General features: G+C 43.9%; 2 protein-coding genes across 2 annotated transcripts in view; one reads left to right on the forward strand and one right to left on the reverse strand.

Annotated features, from left to right (window-relative positions):
- Acaca (acetyl-CoA carboxylase alpha) overlaps positions 1-17,279 on the reverse strand; it is a 275,396-nt gene extending 258,117 nt beyond the window's left edge. The window contains exon 1 of the mRNA XM_029483172.2: positions 16,900-17,279. Within this exon, the coding sequence (XP_029339032.1) occupies positions 16,900-16,940 (41 nt within the window). The 5' untranslated portion in view covers positions 16,941-17,279. The remainder of the gene's footprint in view (positions 1-16,899) is intronic.
- Positions 17,280-17,416: 137 nt separating this feature from the next.
- Tada2a (transcriptional adaptor 2A) overlaps positions 17,417-18,077 on the forward strand; it is a 50,217-nt gene continuing 49,556 nt past the window's right edge. Inside the window, exon 1 of the mRNA XM_021176615.3 lies at positions 17,417-17,504. The gene's annotated coding sequence lies outside the window, so the exon portion shown is untranslated. The remainder of the gene's footprint in view (positions 17,505-18,077) is intronic.

The following is an 18,077-nucleotide window of genomic DNA, read 5'->3' on the forward strand; positions in this document are numbered from 1 at the left end:
CATTGCTCGATAAGGTCTTGTGCAGTCTAGCTAGCTGTAACTTCACAATGTGGTCGACGGTGATCTTGAACTTCTGATTTCTCTCTCTCTAGCTCCTAAGACTGGGGTTGCAAGTCTGCACCACACCACCTGGCTATATCCCAATTCAGGACTTTTCCCCCTCTCACTCAGTAGCCCAGGCTGCTCTGAACTTACTATGTAGGACTGTCATTATCCTCCTGCCTCAGCTTTCCAAGTGCTGAGAATACAGGTGTGAACCACCCGCTCAGCTTCTCAATACTTTTTTTGAGTCCAAAGATTAAGGCAGATTCTTATTTGGCGCAAACAAGACACGTTTAAAAAACCTCTACTGTGAGCTTTTGAAGCTCTTGCCTAATGGCATTGAGTAAATGGCTGTATTGGTGGGATGTTAGAAGGATTGCTTGAGAGCCAGGTGCTACGGCCCAGGAATGATCCTAGCACTAGACTGCCGAGGCAGGAAGACTGCCAGGAATTCCTCCTGGCCAGCACGAACTACATAGTGAGTTCTCTGCCAATCTCGGCTACTCAGTGAGACCCTGTCTCAAAAGACAATTCCTTTCCGAAAAAGTAATGGAATGCAAATAACCAGAAAGCAAAAGTGGGAACTATTTTAGAGAAAAAGGAGGTGGGGGGTGTGTGTGGTAAGACTCAAGTATGAGATATACATAGGAAAATGTCACAATGAAACCCAGTTTTTGTATGATAAGCAAAATAGAAAATAAAAGGTGCTACAAGAAAGATTTTTTTCTTAAAAAGTGTTATTTTGTTAAACATAAATACAAAATATAAATCTATAAAGGGCTAGAGAACTGTTCCTGTTCCAGAGGAACTGAGTTTGGGTCTTAGCACCTATACCAGGCAACTCATAGCCGCCACCTGTAACTGTCACTCCAAGAGACCTGACACCCTCTTCTGGCTCGCACAGGTACCTACCTACATGCATGTGGAATTTATTTGTACACACCCACACCCACATACACGTACCTTAAAATAACAAAAATAAGTCTAAAATATTGTCAACCCAAAATATGCAGCAAGTATATAGCCGTTTCTTCATTTTCAGATTTATTTATTGTGCATCCATGTTTTGTCTTCATGTATGAATATGCACTATGTATGTCTGTTGCCTGTGGTTATCAGCTGACATGAGGGGCTGAGAACTCAACGTGGGTCCTCAACAAGAACAATGAGTTCTCTCTAGTGCTGAGTCACCTCTCCAGTCTCCATTTCTTAATTTAAAGAAATAATTTATTGATTTCTATGTATATGAGTACAGGATAGCTACCAGAAGACATACCAGAAGAGGGCATCAGATCCCATTACAGATGGTTGTGAGCCACCATGTGGTTACTGAGAATTGAACTCAGGACCTCTGGAAGAGCAGCCAGTGCTCTTAACTGCTGAGCCATCTCTCCAGCTCACTATTTCTTAATTTTTAAGCTATACCTGTGACTGAATCAAAACTAACCAAGCTGGTTGGGGTGGCACATGCTGTAATGCCACCACTCAGACAGCTGAGGCAGGAGGCTTTCCATGAATTTGAAGCCAACCTAGACTACAAATGAGTCCTGACTAGCTGTGTTACATAAAGAGTTTTGTCTTAAACAAACAAAAATAAAGCAAAACACTGATGTAGGACTCTGGATATCTGGAATTTCTGAGCAAGCATTAACCTTCCTCCTTTCCTGAACCCCATAGTTCTGCAGGGGTGGGGCTTAGGGGCAGTAGCGGCCCTCACTGCTCCCTAACCCCACTTTAAATGCTACACAACAGATTCTGACCTAAAGTGTTTCCCCAGCATTAGAATGACCTATTTTCCAAGAAGTGCTCCTTAGGATAAGGAGCCATAAACCCTTCACTTATCGACATAGTTGCCTAGGACAGGTTAAGCGTCTGTGTGCCCCCTCCCTCCCACTCTCAGAATTCCACTCCCAAGTTCACACAACAGCCTTCAGACTGTCTTGAGGTCTATTTCTCTATCAAGTGTACTTCCTGGTTCTTGTCCTTGAGAATCTGTAGTGCCTCTATGAATCTGTGTGACTTTATATATTGCTTTGTACTAACAAAACATCATGTTTGTTGTAAACACTCATAGTATGTGTTGATGCCCCACCACTGAGTGGGTGGCATCATTTAAGGGTGGCATAGCTCAGCTTTGTTTTCCCAGTAAAGGAGACAGCTCCCAGGGCCTTGCATGTACCATACAAGTGCTCCACATCTCCAGCCCTTTTTCTGTTTTTACTTTTTGAGACACAGCCTAACTTGCCCAAGCCGGCTTTGAACTTGTGATCCTCCTGAGTAGCTGAGATTATAAAACTGTGGCACCAAGCCTGACTCCTTTTGTCCAAAAGAATCAGGTAATCTTCATTTTCATATGAAGTTTGCTACTGGATTTTTTAAATTTAAGATTTATATTTATTTTTGAGTTGTATATGTGTACATGTGGGAACAGTGCCCACAGAGGACAGAGGCATCCAATGCTCCTGGAGTTGGAGTTACAGAACTGCCCAACATGGATGCTGAGAACCAAACTCAAGTCCTCTGCAAAAGTAGTACCCCTTAACCACTGAGCCCACCCAGCCCCAAGATGTTACTGGGTTTTTAGAAAGGGAAATGAAAGAGGGCCCACCCTGTGAATGTTGGTGAAGCTTGAATTCATCTCCTTCTGTTTATTATGTTACTATGACTACCACTACAACACATTACTGCTACTGCTGCTGCTACTCTCACTACTACTACAACTACTACTACTACTATTACTGCTGCTGCTACTTTAAAGCCTTGAGAAAGGGTCTCTGTATGTAGTTATGGTTGGCCTGAAACTATCATTATGTAGACCAGACTGGCTATGAGTTCATAGAGGTCCACCTGCCTCTCCTCTCCCCTCCCCTTCTCCTCCTCCTCCTCCTCCTCCTACTCTTCCTCCTCCTCTTCCTCCTCCTCCTCCTCCTCCTCCTCCTCCTCTTCTTCTTCTTCTTCTTCTTCTTCTTCTTCTTCTTCTTCTTCTTCTTCTTCTTCTCTCTCTCTCTCTCTCTCTCTCTCTCAAGTGCTGGGATTACATACATATGCCACCATACCCAACAAATTCATCTCTCAATTAATATTCATTCATTGTTATTTTTAGTGTGTGTGTGCACACATGCATGTGTGTGCCTGTGTGTGGAGATAGAAGGACAATCTTGGATGTTATCTTTAGGAATTCTATCCACCTCTTTTGAGACATGAAATTCTCATCAGCCTGGAGCTTACTAATGGGCCAGGCTGGCTGGCTGGGGAGTCCCAGGGATCCTCCTGTCTCTATAGCACTGAGATGACATGCTTACACGATCACATCCATTTTTTTTTTTTTACGTGAGTCCTGGGATCAAACTCAGATTCTCATGCTTTCAATGTGCTCTACAGACTGAGTGATCCCTCCGTCAAGATCTTGTTGGTAGTTTTGAGAGTCAGTCTTATACAGTTGAGGATGACTTTGAAATCCCCAGCTTCTTACCTTCAGTGCTGAGATTATAAGTGTGCCCACCAGTTTACATCATGCTAAAGACTGATGGTCACTCTACCAACTAAGAGCTTCATGATCACTCTACCAACTAAGCTTCAATCCCAGGTTTTATTTTTGCTTTTGTCTGTCTGTCTGTCTGTCTGTTTTTAGGACAGTCTCCCTAGCCCAGACTAGCTGAATTCATATATGCAGCCCAGCCTGGCCTAGAAGTCATAATTGGTATTCCTGCGTCAGCCTCCCAAGTACTGGGATTAAAGGCAAGAGTTAATAAATTAATTTTATAGTCTTCTCTCTTGGATTTCTGTCCTGACTGTCCTGGAGCTCACTTTGTAGACCAGGCTGGCCTTGAACTCAGAAATCCGCCTGCCTCTGCCTCCCGAGTGCTGGGATTAAAGGAGTGTGCCACCATGCCTGGCTGGTATGTTTTTTTTTTTTTTTAAAGATTTATTTGTACAACTTTTTATTTATGTGTTTATGTTTGTGTGTGTGTGCGTGAGTGTGTGTGAGTGTGTGTGTGTATGTGTGTGTACGTGTGTGTGTGTGTGTGCATGCACGTGCACACCTAGAAAAGCCAGGAATGGGTGGTTGTTAGAATCTGAACTTGGTCTTGTGAAAAAGCAGCAAGAGCTCTTAACTACTGAGCCATTGTCTCTCTAAGCCCCTTTCCTATATATATTTTTAAGACAATATTCTTGTTTGTAACAGAATCTCATTCTGTTTCATGCTAGCTCAGGCTAGCACAGAACTAAGTATACTAAGTAGCCCAGGCTGGCCTTGAATTTATGGCACTCTTCCTGTTTCCATTTCCTCAGTGCTGGGATTTCCAACATTTTTTCTTTTCCTTATCCAAAACTTTGACCTGGATTTTAGGAAATGCAGCTTCACTTGTACACTGGAAATTTAGGCCAAATAAACCTGATCTCTCCACAACTTTCCTTCATTTGGTGACACTTAGCAACAAGTGCTCTGTGGATTGTGGGTTAAGCACTTTCAAATGGACTCCTGTGAATTTGTGCCACCCAGTGGCTAAAGTAGTAACTGCGCCCTGAAAAGCACAAGGTTGTCATGTTACCTAGGGAAGTCCCAACAAAAGTGAGGTCTCTATTACTGCCCAGTGGGAAAATACTTCCTAACAGCCAATGGCTGCTCCACTTTAAGTCTCATTTTTCTAAATGATTTCAAGTAGAATGGAAAAGGATATATTTAGAGGTTTAGAGCCCTGGTCTCTGCAGGATTAAATGGTGCCCTAAAGACTTTTCAAGAATCTTACTGAGGTCTCTCCTCCTTCCTAATGTGCTGGAAACAAAGAATAAACAGTGCAGGGCACAGGATCCTCTTTAACCTCTAGAAGAATCAAAGTCCTTGCTGAGAAGACACTGAAATAGAAGAGCCACCAGCCCGGCGTATGGAAACATCAGCAGTTTCTTGTAGGATGGATATGCTTGTGGCGACTGTGTCTGGGGCTATGTCAAGAAAGATTCATGGGTTTTAAGGATTTATATATTCAGTTTTGCTAGATTGAAAAAGACTCTCCAGGCCAGGCATGGTGTGCAGCCCTTTAATCCCAGCACTCAGGAAGCAGAAGCTGGTGAATCTCTGTGAGATCCAGGACAGCTAGGGCTACATTGTGAGTCCCAGTCTCCAAAACAAAACACTACAAACAAACAAACAAACAAAAAGTCTCACTGTGTTGACTAGGCTGGTCTTGCCTCTGCCTTCTAGTGCCGGGATAAAAAGTGTCACCATGCCTGGACCTCTTCCTACACACACAAACATACACACACACACACACACACACACACACACACACACCACTTTGTTGTGAAATAGATAGCTCAGGATTTAAAGATGCCTGCCACTAAGCCCAAGAACCTGAGTTCCCTCCTTCTCTGGGACTTACATGGTAGAAAGAATCAACTTCTATTGTAAGCTATTCTCTAACCTTCACAAGCACACAAGCTCACCCCTGCACAAATAAAAATTTTAAATATGTATATATTTATCTTATGTACATGAGTACACTGTAGCTGTCTTCAGACACACCAGAAGAGGACATCAGATCCTACTTGAGACGGTTGTGAGTCACCATGTGGTTGCTGGGAATTGTACTGAGGACCTCTGGAAGAGCAGTTGGTGCCATTAACCACTAAGCCATCTCTCCAGCTCTTTGAAAATATAAATTTTCAAAGATCAAAAATTTTCTTTATGTATATGTGTTTGCCTCCATAAGTTTGTGTGTACCATGTATATACAGGAGCCCCTGGAGACCAGAAGAGGGCATCAGATACCCTGGAACTGGAGTTAAAGATGATTGTGAGAACCATATGGTTGCTGGTAGCTAAACTCAGGTCCTCTGCAAAAGCAGTAAGCGCTCCTGACCTCTCTCTGGCTTCTGTGTCACTGTTCTCTGTGCAATAAGCACTTCTGACCTCTCTCTGGCTTCTGTGTCTCTGTCTTATGTACATTTTATTTCTTTTGTTTTTGCCTTTTGAGGCAAAGTCTTAATTATCCCATGCTAGTCTCCAAACAACTATAGCTAAGGATGGTCTAGAAGCCTGATTCTCTGGCCTCCACTACCAGAGTAGAAGTTTATGTCCATCCTCAGCTCCATAAACACTAGAGATCAGTGTGAGCTACATGAGAGTCTGTTTCCAAAAAAAAAAAAAAAAAATTTTTTTTTTTTTTTTTTTTTGGTTTTTCGAGACAGGGTTTCTCTGTATAGCCCTGGCTGTCCTGGAGCTCACTTTGTAGACCAGGCTGGCCTCGAACTCAGAAATCCGCCTGCCTCTGCCTCCCGAGTGCTGGGATTAAAGGCGTGCGCCACCACACCCGGCTAATTTTTTTTAAATAACTGTCAGGATTTGAGGTTCTAATAGTCTCACCTCATTTTAAGAACTCGTTTTCACTTTGTCTTCTATGGCTGGATTTAAAATGCTCTTAATGCTTAGACTAAAAAGTTCTATAAAACAAAACATATTTCAGAAACCTCCCAATTAGTTTTTTAGTTATTTTTGAGATAAGGTCTTTCTCTGTAGCCTTGGCTATCCAGGGCAGTCTTGAACTCACATAGATTCACTTGTTTCTGTCTCTCAAGTGCTGTGATTAAAGTTATCTGCTTTCATTTTTATCTATCTATCTATTTATCTATCTATCTATCAATCTATCAATCTATCTACTTATCTACTTTGAGACAGGGTCTCTCTATGTAGTCCTGGCTGTCCTGGAACTCTCTATGTAGATCAGGCTGGCCTGGAACTCAGAGAGTCACCTGCCCCTGCCTCTGCCTCCCAAGTGCTGGGATTAAAGGCTACCACTCCTGATGTGCTCTTATGTTTAATTAACATATAATAACTGCACATATTTGGGGTGAAGTTAATGTGATATTTTAATACATAAATATAATATATAGTGATGCAATAAGGGTAATTATCATTTTTATCACCTCATGCCTCATGTTGGGAACATTTAAAACCCTCTTCTAGCTAGCTATTTTAAAATATTTACTAAACTGTTAATTGCAGCCACAAGTGCTACAGAAAACTAGACCTTCTTCCCAACAATGTCTCCATACTCCAAACCCATCCTTTTCCTATCCTTCCTCCTCCCTACCCTTCAAAACTCCTGTGGCCTTACTTCCACTCTCCATCTCTGTGGGGTATATTTTTAGCTTCCACTCATTAGCAGAGGGATTGTGAAGGACCCTACTTTACCAACATGCATGACAAAGCAAGATGGTTGGATTGTCAGCATATCCCAACCCTATTCTCTTTTCCTTGTTTTGTTTGGGCAAATTTTTCATGTGCATGTTGATGCCAGTTCTTTTGAGAGAGGGTCTCATGTAGCCCAGGCTAGCTTCAAACTCATTATGTAGCTAAGCCTGGCCTTGAACTCCTCACCTTGTACTTTCACCTCCTAAGCGCTAGGATTGTGGTTGTGTACCACCACATTTGGCCCTATTTAATTCTTTTTATAAAATTACATCTACTTATTTATTTAATCACAGGTGTATTCAGCTACCCATGCATGTGCCATAGTATGCAAGTGGAAGTCAGAGAACAAACTGGAGGATTCTTCTTCCACCACGTGGGTCCCAGGAATCAAATTCAGGTCACCAGGCTTGAGTGTAAGCACCTTTACCCACCGAGCAGTCTGGCTACCCTATTAAATTCTTTATGTCAGAACACGAGGAAAAAGCAAGACAAAACAAAATCAAAGTACCAACCTCTAGGATCTGTTATGGTCTTAGTGTGAAATGAACCAGCTAATTCTTTCCATTCTGCTAGACTCTGCTACTCTAAATTTCTATGAAGACTCCGCCGTATTAAAATAAATGCAAAATGCAGCGACATCTACTCTTCGGGGATATGTCCATTTAAAAAGCAAAGGAGTACAAGTTGTTATAACTCAAGCTATTTGGTAAGCACGGGCATGATGATCGCTTGGACCCAGAGTTCCAGGCCACCGGGGAACAACATGATGAGATCCTATCTCAAAATAACAAAAGCACCAACCACACCAGGGTACGAGATAAAGCACCTCTGCCCAGACTATTTGTCTCAGCACAGTGAAGACGAACCTTGGCAAAACATTCTGTACTGTGCAATGGCATAGTTAGAGAAGTCTCTCTGGAAGCCCCGCCCATTGCCCCTGACTCCCTTCTCCAACCCCCCCACCCCAGCTCTCCCTCTCCACAGAGGAATGCATCTGGCTTTTATCTATTCTTCGGGGAGATCCTTTCACTCCATAGGATGCTTCTTCCTGGTGGGTTAATTTTAAGCTTTAATACTAATTACTAACATTTGGTGCATTATTATATAAGAATAAAGGGCTTTGCCCAATCTGAGGTAAGGTCAGGGGAACAAGCAGGTTGATGTGAACCGCGACAGCCCCTGTATCTGCTGCCTGATACCTTCTCCGGTCATCTTTTCTACAAAATTCTCAACATCACAAATGCAGTGAGCTTCCAAAGTGCAAGTCTGACAGCATTGCTTTTCAGCAGAAGACTCCTCAGTGACTGTCTTTCACATACTATTCGACAGTTACCTCTAACATAACTCAGTCAGGTGTTGTGGCAGACACTTGCCATTTGAGGCCAGTCTGGACCATATGACAAGATCTAAGAAAAAAAAAAAAAAGCCCTAAACCTCATCAGGTTTTCTTATTATTCATGCTTGTTATATCTGTCTTGCTGGGATTAGTGGTGTGCACCACCACCACCACCACCACCACCCCCTTTTTTTTTTTTTTTTTTTTTTTTTTGAGACAGGGTCTCTCTATGTAGTCCTAGCTGTCCTGGAGATCATTTTGTAGACCAGGCTGGACTTGAACTCACAAAGAACCACCTGCCTCTGCCTCTTAGTGCTGAGAGTAAAGGTATAGGCCCCCATGCTAGACTAACTGTTTTTTTCTTTGGTGGGGGGAGCAGTATGAGACAGGTCACTCTATGTAGTTCTGGATGTCCTAGAACTCATTATGTAGACCAGGTTAGCCTCAACTCACAGAGATATATCTACCTCTGCCTTCCATGTGTTGGGACAGCCAGGGCTACACAGAGAACACCAGCCCCAGAGTTTCTCTATGGACGCATTCTAAATATATTCTGGATTTCTCAGAGCCGGTCTTCGTCCTAAATCAGTGTTTACCATCTTTGCTTGTTGTACAAAGCAGTGGTCAGCATGTGACCAAGAAGCTTGACTCTCAGCCGGAGAGATGGCTCAGAGGTTAAGAGCACTGACTGCTCTTCCAAAGGTCCTGAGTTCAAATCTCAGCAACCACATGGTATCTCACAACCATTCAAAATGAGATATTATGCCCTCTTCTGTGTGTCTGAAGACAGCTACAGTGTACTTACATATAATAAATAAATAAATCTGAAGAAGAAGAAGGAGGAGAAGGAGGAGGAGGAGGAGGAGGAGGAGGAGGAGGAGGAGGAGAAGAAGAAGAAGAAGAAGAAGAAGAAGAAGAAGAAGAAGAAGAAGAAGAAGAAGAAGAAGAAGAAGCAACTTGACTCTTCTCTGCTGGTGGCTTACATTCTCCATGCATCAGTTTCTGCATCACTGGCATGGAGGTAATACCACCCCCTTGGAGGGGTTTCCTAGGACTAAAATAACACACACACACACACACACACACACACACACACCACCACCACCACCACCACCACCACCATATACAGAAAGCCTTAAACAAAAGCTATTTTGGTACTTTGCTATGTCATTTTGAAGAATGTGTTTGTGAGTACAAGATTAAATAGTAGAGTTGCAGAGAAAAATGTTCTTGACATGATTATAGATTCCAGAAAATTAATAAAATGAGCAGAGACATAGTGAAAAAATGTGTTGGCTGTGTGAAAATACCCAATTACAGTCATTTATATAAGCAGGTTAACATTTAAGGGCCTAATTATTATGCAGCACCATAGCAATTACACATATCATTAAATATGCATGGGATTAACCTTTTTCTGAGTTCCTTCCATTTGATTACAGTTGTAAAGTACTCGCTGAGCTCAGAGAACAGTCTTCAGCTAATCGCTCCTGATACACAAGTTGCCCACTTCTCACCTCCACGAAACGGGACAGACCCTGAACTCATCTCCACTTGAGCCCACTGTCCTCATCCTAGTGCAACTATATTTGTCCCATGACCTGCGAGATAACAGACTCTCAACTTCGTACTGAGCAGTGACAAACTCTGTTTATTTGCACCTTGCTCTCAATATCAATTGGTCTCTAGGAAATAGGAGTCGCTGATTCAAATAACATAAACACCCTAGTGCTTTGTGCAATACAACGGAATCTGTAACAACTTTATTTTTTAATATTTTAAAGTAAGTGTATGAATGTGTGCACACATGTGAATGCAGTGCCCATAGCAGCCAGAAGGCGGCAGTAGGATCCTCCTGGACCTGGACAAATGATTGTGTATAGGTAGATGCTAGGAACCAACCCCAGGTACTCTGGAAGAATAGGCAGTGTTCTTAACCACTGAGTTCTCTCTCTGGCCACAGACTCCTGGCCTTACGCAGTGCAGGAATAGAATTAAGAGCTTTGTGTACACTAGGCAAGGACTGTACTGACTGAGTTGCATCCTCACCCTAAGACTGTTTGAATTAGGTATTACCGCTTTATATATAAGGAAGGAAAAGCCACAGGAATGTAATAACTGAGATTCTTCTTCGGGTTGTGTTTTTGAGACAGGTCTTACCCTGTTGCCTAGGCTCACTTAGAACTAGAAGCAATCCTCCTGCTTCAGCTTCTAGAAGCTAGGAGGTGGCTTGTTAGCCACTGTACTCAGCTTTAATTTGGCTGAATTATTTTTTAACACTTTTTTTTGTTTGTTTTGTTTTTTGTTTTTTTCGAGACAGGGTTTCTCTGTGTAGCCTTGGCTGTCCTGGAACTCACTTTGTAGACCAGGCTGGCCTTGAACTCAGAAATCCGCCTGCCTGTGCCTCCCAAGTGCTGGGATTAAAGGCGTGCATCACCACTGCCCAGCTCATTTTTTAAAACACTTTTAATTTTAAAATTTTCCATGCATTTATTATCCTGTGCATGTGTGTATGCACAGGTATGTGTATACGCATGCCATATAATGCGTGTGAAAGTCAGGAAACAGCTCGCAGGAACTGCTTCTCCTACTCCGTGAGTTCCAAAGCAGTAAGCGCTTTTATCTGTGGAACCATCTTGCTGGCCTGGCTTACTTTTAATTTTTCACTTTAAAGTTGTTATGTATGTAGGCAGCACGTGTCATAGCTCATGTGGAGGTCATGATTCTCTTCTTCCACACGGGGTTTGGAGATCAAGTGCAGAAATCAGTCTTGCATGACAAGTATTTTTACCATGAGGCTATCTTACCAGCTCTTCTGAACTTGGACAAATTCTTAGCAGTGGTAATAGGGAGAGAGACAGGATTCAAATGCAGGAAAGTATTAAAGTCCATTCTCAAAATTATATTTAAAAATTCAGGCATGCTGGGCGTGGTGGCGCACGCCTTTAATCCCAGCACTCGGGAGGCAGAGGCAGGCAGACTTCTGAGTTCGAGGCCAGCCTGGTCTACAAAGTGAGTTCCAGGACAGCCAGAGCTAGACAGAAAAACCCTGTCTCTCGAAAAAACAAACAAAAAACAAACAAAACCCCAAAACCCAATCCCCCCAACCCCCCCCCCAAAAAAAAAAACAAAAAACAAAACAGGCATGGTGGCACACTCCTTTAATCTCAGAACTTGGGAGGCAGAGGCAGATAGATCTCTGTGAGGTCCAGGCTAGCCTGGTCTACAAAGCTAGTTCCAGGACACCTTAAGAAAAAAAAAACCAACAAAATAATAATTATATTAAACCAGGCCAGCTTCCTTATAGATATTTCAAACATCCACTGTGCATGCATTCACTGCTTGCTGAGAGCACAGATTCCCATCAAATGATGACAAATATATTTGGGAGCCTGTTTTGAGTGTCAGCAGGTGGAGGCCCTGTGTATCAGGCTAAAAGGTATGCAGCCAAGCCGCCTAGTATGCTTATTTAGTTTTTCAGAATTTCAGATCCTAGAACACTTCCACTTGACCCAACTTTTTAGATTCTATGCAAAGAAAGCCTGGTTGAGTCATGAAGCAGCTATCCTGTACTTTGTTGTTGTTGTTTTAAGATTCATTTATTTATGTACATGAGTGCTTTATCTGCATATACACCTGCATGCCAGAAGAGGGCATCAGATCTTATTATGGATGGTTGAGAGCTACAGTGTGGTTGCTGGGAATTGAACTCAGGACATCTGAAAGAGCTGTTAGTGCTCTTAACCACTGAGCCATCTCTCTAGTTCCTATCCTGTACTTTTTTTTTTTTTGGTTTTTGGAGACAGGGTTTCTCTGAATAGCCCTGGCTGTCCTGGAGCTCACTTTGTAGACCAGGCTGGCCTCAAACTCAGAAATCCACCTGCCTCTGCCTCCCGAGTGCTGGGATTAAAGGCATGCGCCACCACTGCCCGGCCCCCTATCCTATACTTTGTGAAGAGGTGAAAGAAGTCAGTCAAATGAAGAAGAGGCAAATATTTAGGGTAATAACAGCCTGGGTATGTCAAAGCTTTATTAGGAACAAAATATTTCCTTAATTCCTTCTCATCCATGGAGATTTGTTAGAGTCCAAAGTGCATATTCTGAGCTTTCTTCTAGTGAAAATAATACACTGTTATGTCTACGTAGTTTTCCTTTCTTCTAGTGAGACAGAGGTCTTGATTTCAAATCCCAGCAACCACATGGTGGCTCACAACCGTCTGTAATGAGATCTGATGCCTTCTTCTGGTATGTCTGAAGACAGCTACAGTGTAGTTATATATGATAAGTAAATAAAATATTTTAAAAATTTAAAGAAAAAACAGAGGTCAGGAGTTAGGGAAACAGCTCAGCAGCGGACTCGGGTTCAATTTCCAGCACCCATGTGGCAACTCACAATTGTCTGTATCTCAAGTTCCAAGAGATCCAGCATCCTCCCAGAAACAAACATGCAGACAAAACACTAATGCACATGAAATAAAAATCTTTTTTAAAAAGCCAGACATGGTAGCACACACCTTTAGTCCCAGCACTCAGGACAGAGGCAGGCAGATCTCTCTGAGTTCAGGCTAGCCTGGTTTATGAAGTGAGTTCAAGGACAGCTAGGACTGTTACACAGAGAAACCCTGTCTTAAAAAACCAAACCAGTCGGGAAGTGGTGGCACACGCCTTTAATCCCAGCACTTGGGAGGCAGAGGCAGGTGGATTTCTGAGTTCGAGGCCAGCCTGGTCTACAGAGTGAGTTCCAGGACAGCCAGGGCTACACAGAGAAACCCTGTCTCAAAAAACCACAAAATTAAAAAATAAAAATAAATAAAATTAGAAAATACCAAACCAAACCAAACAAAAAGCAGTATGTACAGTTATTCTGTGTCTTTGATTTCTAGACTTGACTGTAGAGATGGTGAGTGTGGAAACAAGGCACATCTTTGTTCTGAAGTTAACTACAGGGTATGCTGGACTCTCAGAGTTTTGAAGGGTCACAAGAAGGGTTCTGGAGAAGTGAAGCCCAGGGTGAAGAAAAGCCCTCACTTGGCAAGGAAGCCAGGAGGTAAGGGAGATTGGTATGAGACTGGGAGGTTTTTCCATGAGGCTGGGGAATAGACTACGAGGTGATGGACAGAGAAGTCAGTCACAGGTTATATGTAGTTCAGGGACAGAGCTCTTGCTTTGTATTAGATCCAAAGCAACAAATCACAGCACACACACCCCAAAAAAGTAAAAACAAGATAGATCTTGAAGGGCCTTCCTTCTACAAGGAATAAGATATAGATTTATTGTACAAAGGGAGACACAGCTTAGTGAATCAAGGCAATATTGATACTTAGGAAACAATGACAGAAATAAACCAGGAACTGCCGGGTTAATTCAGGAATTATGGTCATTCTTCTTGTAAGTACTATAGAAAACAAAAACAACAAAAAGGCTTTTTTTTTTTCGATTTATTTGATATGTATAAGTGCTTTGCCTGCATGTATGTGTATCACTTGCATGCCTGGTGCCCATGGGGGTCAGAAGGCACTGGTTCCCTCGAAACTGGAGTTGCAGGTAGTTGTGAGCTACCATCTGGCGAACCTAGGTCCTCATGTAAGAACAGCCAGTGCTCTTAACCACTGAGCCATGTCTCCAGTCCCTAGGACTTCTTTTTCCATCTCACACATACCCCCTCCCCCACCAGTCACTCTATCTATGCCTTTTGCCTTTTTCGTTTCTGTGTTTTGAGACAGAAACTCCCTACGTAATCCTTGACTGGCCTGGAAGCTGTGCTACAGATCAAACTGGCCTCAGCTTGCGGCAATGACTCTTGCCACTGACTCCTGAGTGCCAGGATTCAAGGTGTGTTCCACTCTCTGTGGCCATACCTTTGTCTTTATTCATTTCACCAGTATCTGCTGGTCCTACCTTTCTGGGTGCTGAGGTTACAAAGAGAAAGGGCAGTCTGTTCTCAAGCTGGGGAAAACACAAAGAAACAATTATACTCCGTTACACAATTGGAGCCCTGAGCTCTCCACTGAGCAGCAGAGTCCTACTGTGATTCCCAGTTAGTACGCAAAACACAGATTCCCAAACAAAACCTGGCTGCTAAAGTCCATCTTCTGTGGTCTCTACCCTTCTCTTCCGATGGTCCTGCCATGCTACTAACACTACACTGCTAAGGGAAGAAACCGAGGAAGGCACTACCTCTAAAAGTGTCATCCTTCCTTTTCACTGGAAAGGGTGTGTGCGCTCGCACGCGTGCATATATGTATATAGTTAACCTTTACATATGGAGGGCAGAGGCTGATGTTGGGTGCCTTCCCTCAAGTGCTCTCCACCTTGTGTTTTGAGGAGGGTTCCTCCTGGACTTCATCACTTTGGCTAGGCTGGCTGGCCAATGAGCTCCAGGTATGTGCCTGTCTCACCTCTCCCCAGTGTGGGATCGGTACCGAGTGGAATAGTGGTGCTAGTGATCTGAACTCAGGTCCACATGTACTCCATTGACTGCGGCATCTCCCAACCCCTTCATTCTATTTTTCTGAGAGAGTTATCTCTCAAGGAACCTGAAGCTCAGTGATTCAGCTAGACTGGCTGACCAACATGCCCCAGGGATCCTCTGGTCTCCTTCCCAGTGCTAGGGCTACAGGCACGCACCACCTTGACTGGGCACCGAGGTTTAAATTGAAACACTTCACTGACAGAGACATCCCACCAGACCCTGACATTTTTAGTTCTTGCGCTAATTTTTAAGTTAACGTAATGGGTTTCATTATTTGTGTCATTTTCACACTTATGACATCATACCTTATTGGATCCCTTTGGATACATTTTAATTCATTTAATTTTCATCCCTCTTGGACATTTTATTTTATTTTTTATTTTTTGGTTTTTCCAGACAGGGTTTCTCTGTGTAGCCCTGGCTGTCCTGGAACTCACTCTGTAGACTCTGGCTGGCCTAGAACTCAGAAATCCACCTGACTCTGCCTCCTGAGTGCTGGGATTAAAGGCATGCACCACCACTGCCTGGCTCCTCTTGGACATTTTAATTTATCCATTTTTTGAGTCAGGGTCACATGCACCGGACTGAACTGGAATTTTTTTGTGTTGCGTAGGCTGACCTCCTGTGTGCTGGGATTACAGGCATGAGCCACTATTCTTTTCTTAAATACATTGATGTCTACCCTTCGTGGAATTCTATCATATCCCAGTGAAATCAAAAATCCAGCCAAAGTTTACCAAGAGATGTGGGATCTGGGTCCTAGCTGTTTTCCATCAAATCTCTTTACTTGGATCTGCTCCAGCCACTCTGACCTCCTTGCTTCTTCTTCTCCATGCCTATCAAAGCCACACACCAGGGCCACTGTACCTGCTGAGTCTCATCTATGGTTCTCTCTAGAAATCCAGAAGCCTCTGTTTCTTATTCAATAATTGGATTTCCTCTTGTGTGTTATGTCTGCTAAGAAGCCTTTCTTCCCTATCCTGACTAAAAGAAAATCTATCACTGTTATATCTGGATCTTGATTTATTTCCCATAAAACCACATTATGAGGCATTTTAAAATATTTGTTATTTATATATTAACATGCAACACACTTATATTTTATTGCTTATATATAAAATACACAAACCTTATGTGCAAGAGCATATACTTTGCTCACTACCAAATTCTCAGCACCCAGGGAAGTGGCTGCTGGTGGTGCTTTTGTGAAATGAATGGATTTGGAGATTCAGTAAATGTGAAGTACTCTATAGCATCAAGTGTTTATTTAACGTGGTGGGGATGACTTTCACATGTGAATTTTTAATGTTTTTTCTTTACTACTCTTTTTTTTTTTGTTTTGTTTTGTTTTGGAGACAGATCTCTTACTCTGTAGCCCAGATTGATCTCAACCTCAAGGCAATTGTCCTGCACTCTCCAAGTGTTGAAATCACAGATGTAAGCCACTAATTACACCCAGCTGCAGATTTTTTTATTTTAACAATAGACTTATATTACCTGTGTACCAAAAAACGAATCAAGATGCCACACAGGCCGATATCGTATAAATGAATTCCAACAGAAATTGGGCAAATCTATGAAACAGATTTTTAAATAGATATACAGCGTAATAGTTAAGATCAGCCATGGTTGGAAGAGAGCTCTTCCCCAACACTTGGTAGCACTGTGATCCTAAGTTATATATTTCAATGCTGGACCATGAGGACAGTAACAGTGCCTCCCTCAGAAAGTTGTTTTAGACGAACCCTTATATGTAACCCGCTTCGTACAATGCCTGGCATGCAGTATTGAAGGACTCCACAAATGGAAGCTCTTATAAGAATCTATACTAGTAGTAATAAGAGATGTTGGGACATACCTAGCCCTCAAGAGTGACATCAGAGTGGACCACCACATCATCACTGCGTTTCCATGTGGGCCTCTGAAGCCCAGACAGGGGATGGGTCTTTCCAGAGAAGGCAATTTCGACGTCCCAGAAGCATCAGAATAAAAAGAACCCTCTTCACCCCTCAAGTTATTCAGTCTGGGTAATCCATGAGTGGCATGGTGCGCCCGGGGCTCGTCATCCTCCAGTCCAGAGCCTGGGCAGCCTCAGTTTCTTTGCTTGCAAAAGAATTGGAATGGGACTGTTAAGAAAAAAAATCCAGACTGAACCAGCGGAAGCCGCCTTAGCACATGCCACCGGGCCGCCGGTGGCGACGGAGAAAGTGACAGCAGGTCAGATTTCTGAGCCCACCGACTAGCAGTCAGGTACCACGCTCCCCATCCCGGGGCGGCGCCACCGGGACCCGCCCGCTGCCGGGCTGGAGGAGGCGGGACCGCCTCGGCGTGCTCGTGGCTGAGCGGCACGGGACCGCGCACGTGAGTCGAGGCCGCGCACGCAAGCCGCGGCGCGCACGCAGAGAGCCTGCACAGCGCGCGCAGCGGCGGGCTCTTCGGCGCCGAGGTGCGGGACGTGGCGAGGTGAGGCGCGGGGCCGAGCGGCGGGAGCGAGGGCACGCGGGGTCACGAGGTGCGGGCTGGCGCGGCGGGGCTACGCGGCGGGGGAGGTTAGCGCGGCCGGGCGAGTCCCGAGCCCCTCCCCCCCGACGGCTTGGCGGTGCCGCAGCTCCGTATTCCCGGCTGGGCGGAGGAGCGCGGCCCCGGCCCACCTGACCCGCCGAACCCCCACGTGGGTCTCCGCGCCCCAGTGTTTAGCACTGTTTTGAGGTCGAGGCCCGGCTACAGTGTCTTGCCCAAGACCGTGCAGCTGTAAGGATGCTGTCTGCACAACTGCCAAGCCTGCGGCTCCCCTGTGCTCATGGGATCCTGCCCCTCCATGCCTTCCCTGATCCCTCTTGTAATTAATTTAAATGTAGCCCATCTCTCAAGGATGTTAGTGTCACTGCGTGGTCTTTTAAGGAAGGAGAGGAAGGAGGATGTTGCTTTCTGCAGCATTGTGCTTTGCAATGTGAAGTGTTTGTCAGACGTACTGTAGAATCTTTGCCACTGTAAAGGTCTTTTGATAGAGCCCTGCTGTTCACCAGGCTGTAAAAA

This window comes from Mus caroli, unplaced genomic scaffold (assembly GCF_978045245.1).
Source record: "Mus caroli unplaced genomic scaffold, Mus_caroli_1 scaffold_13, whole genome shotgun sequence".
In the NCBI taxonomy this organism is placed as follows: Eukaryota; Metazoa; Chordata; class Mammalia; order Rodentia; family Muridae; genus Mus; species Mus caroli.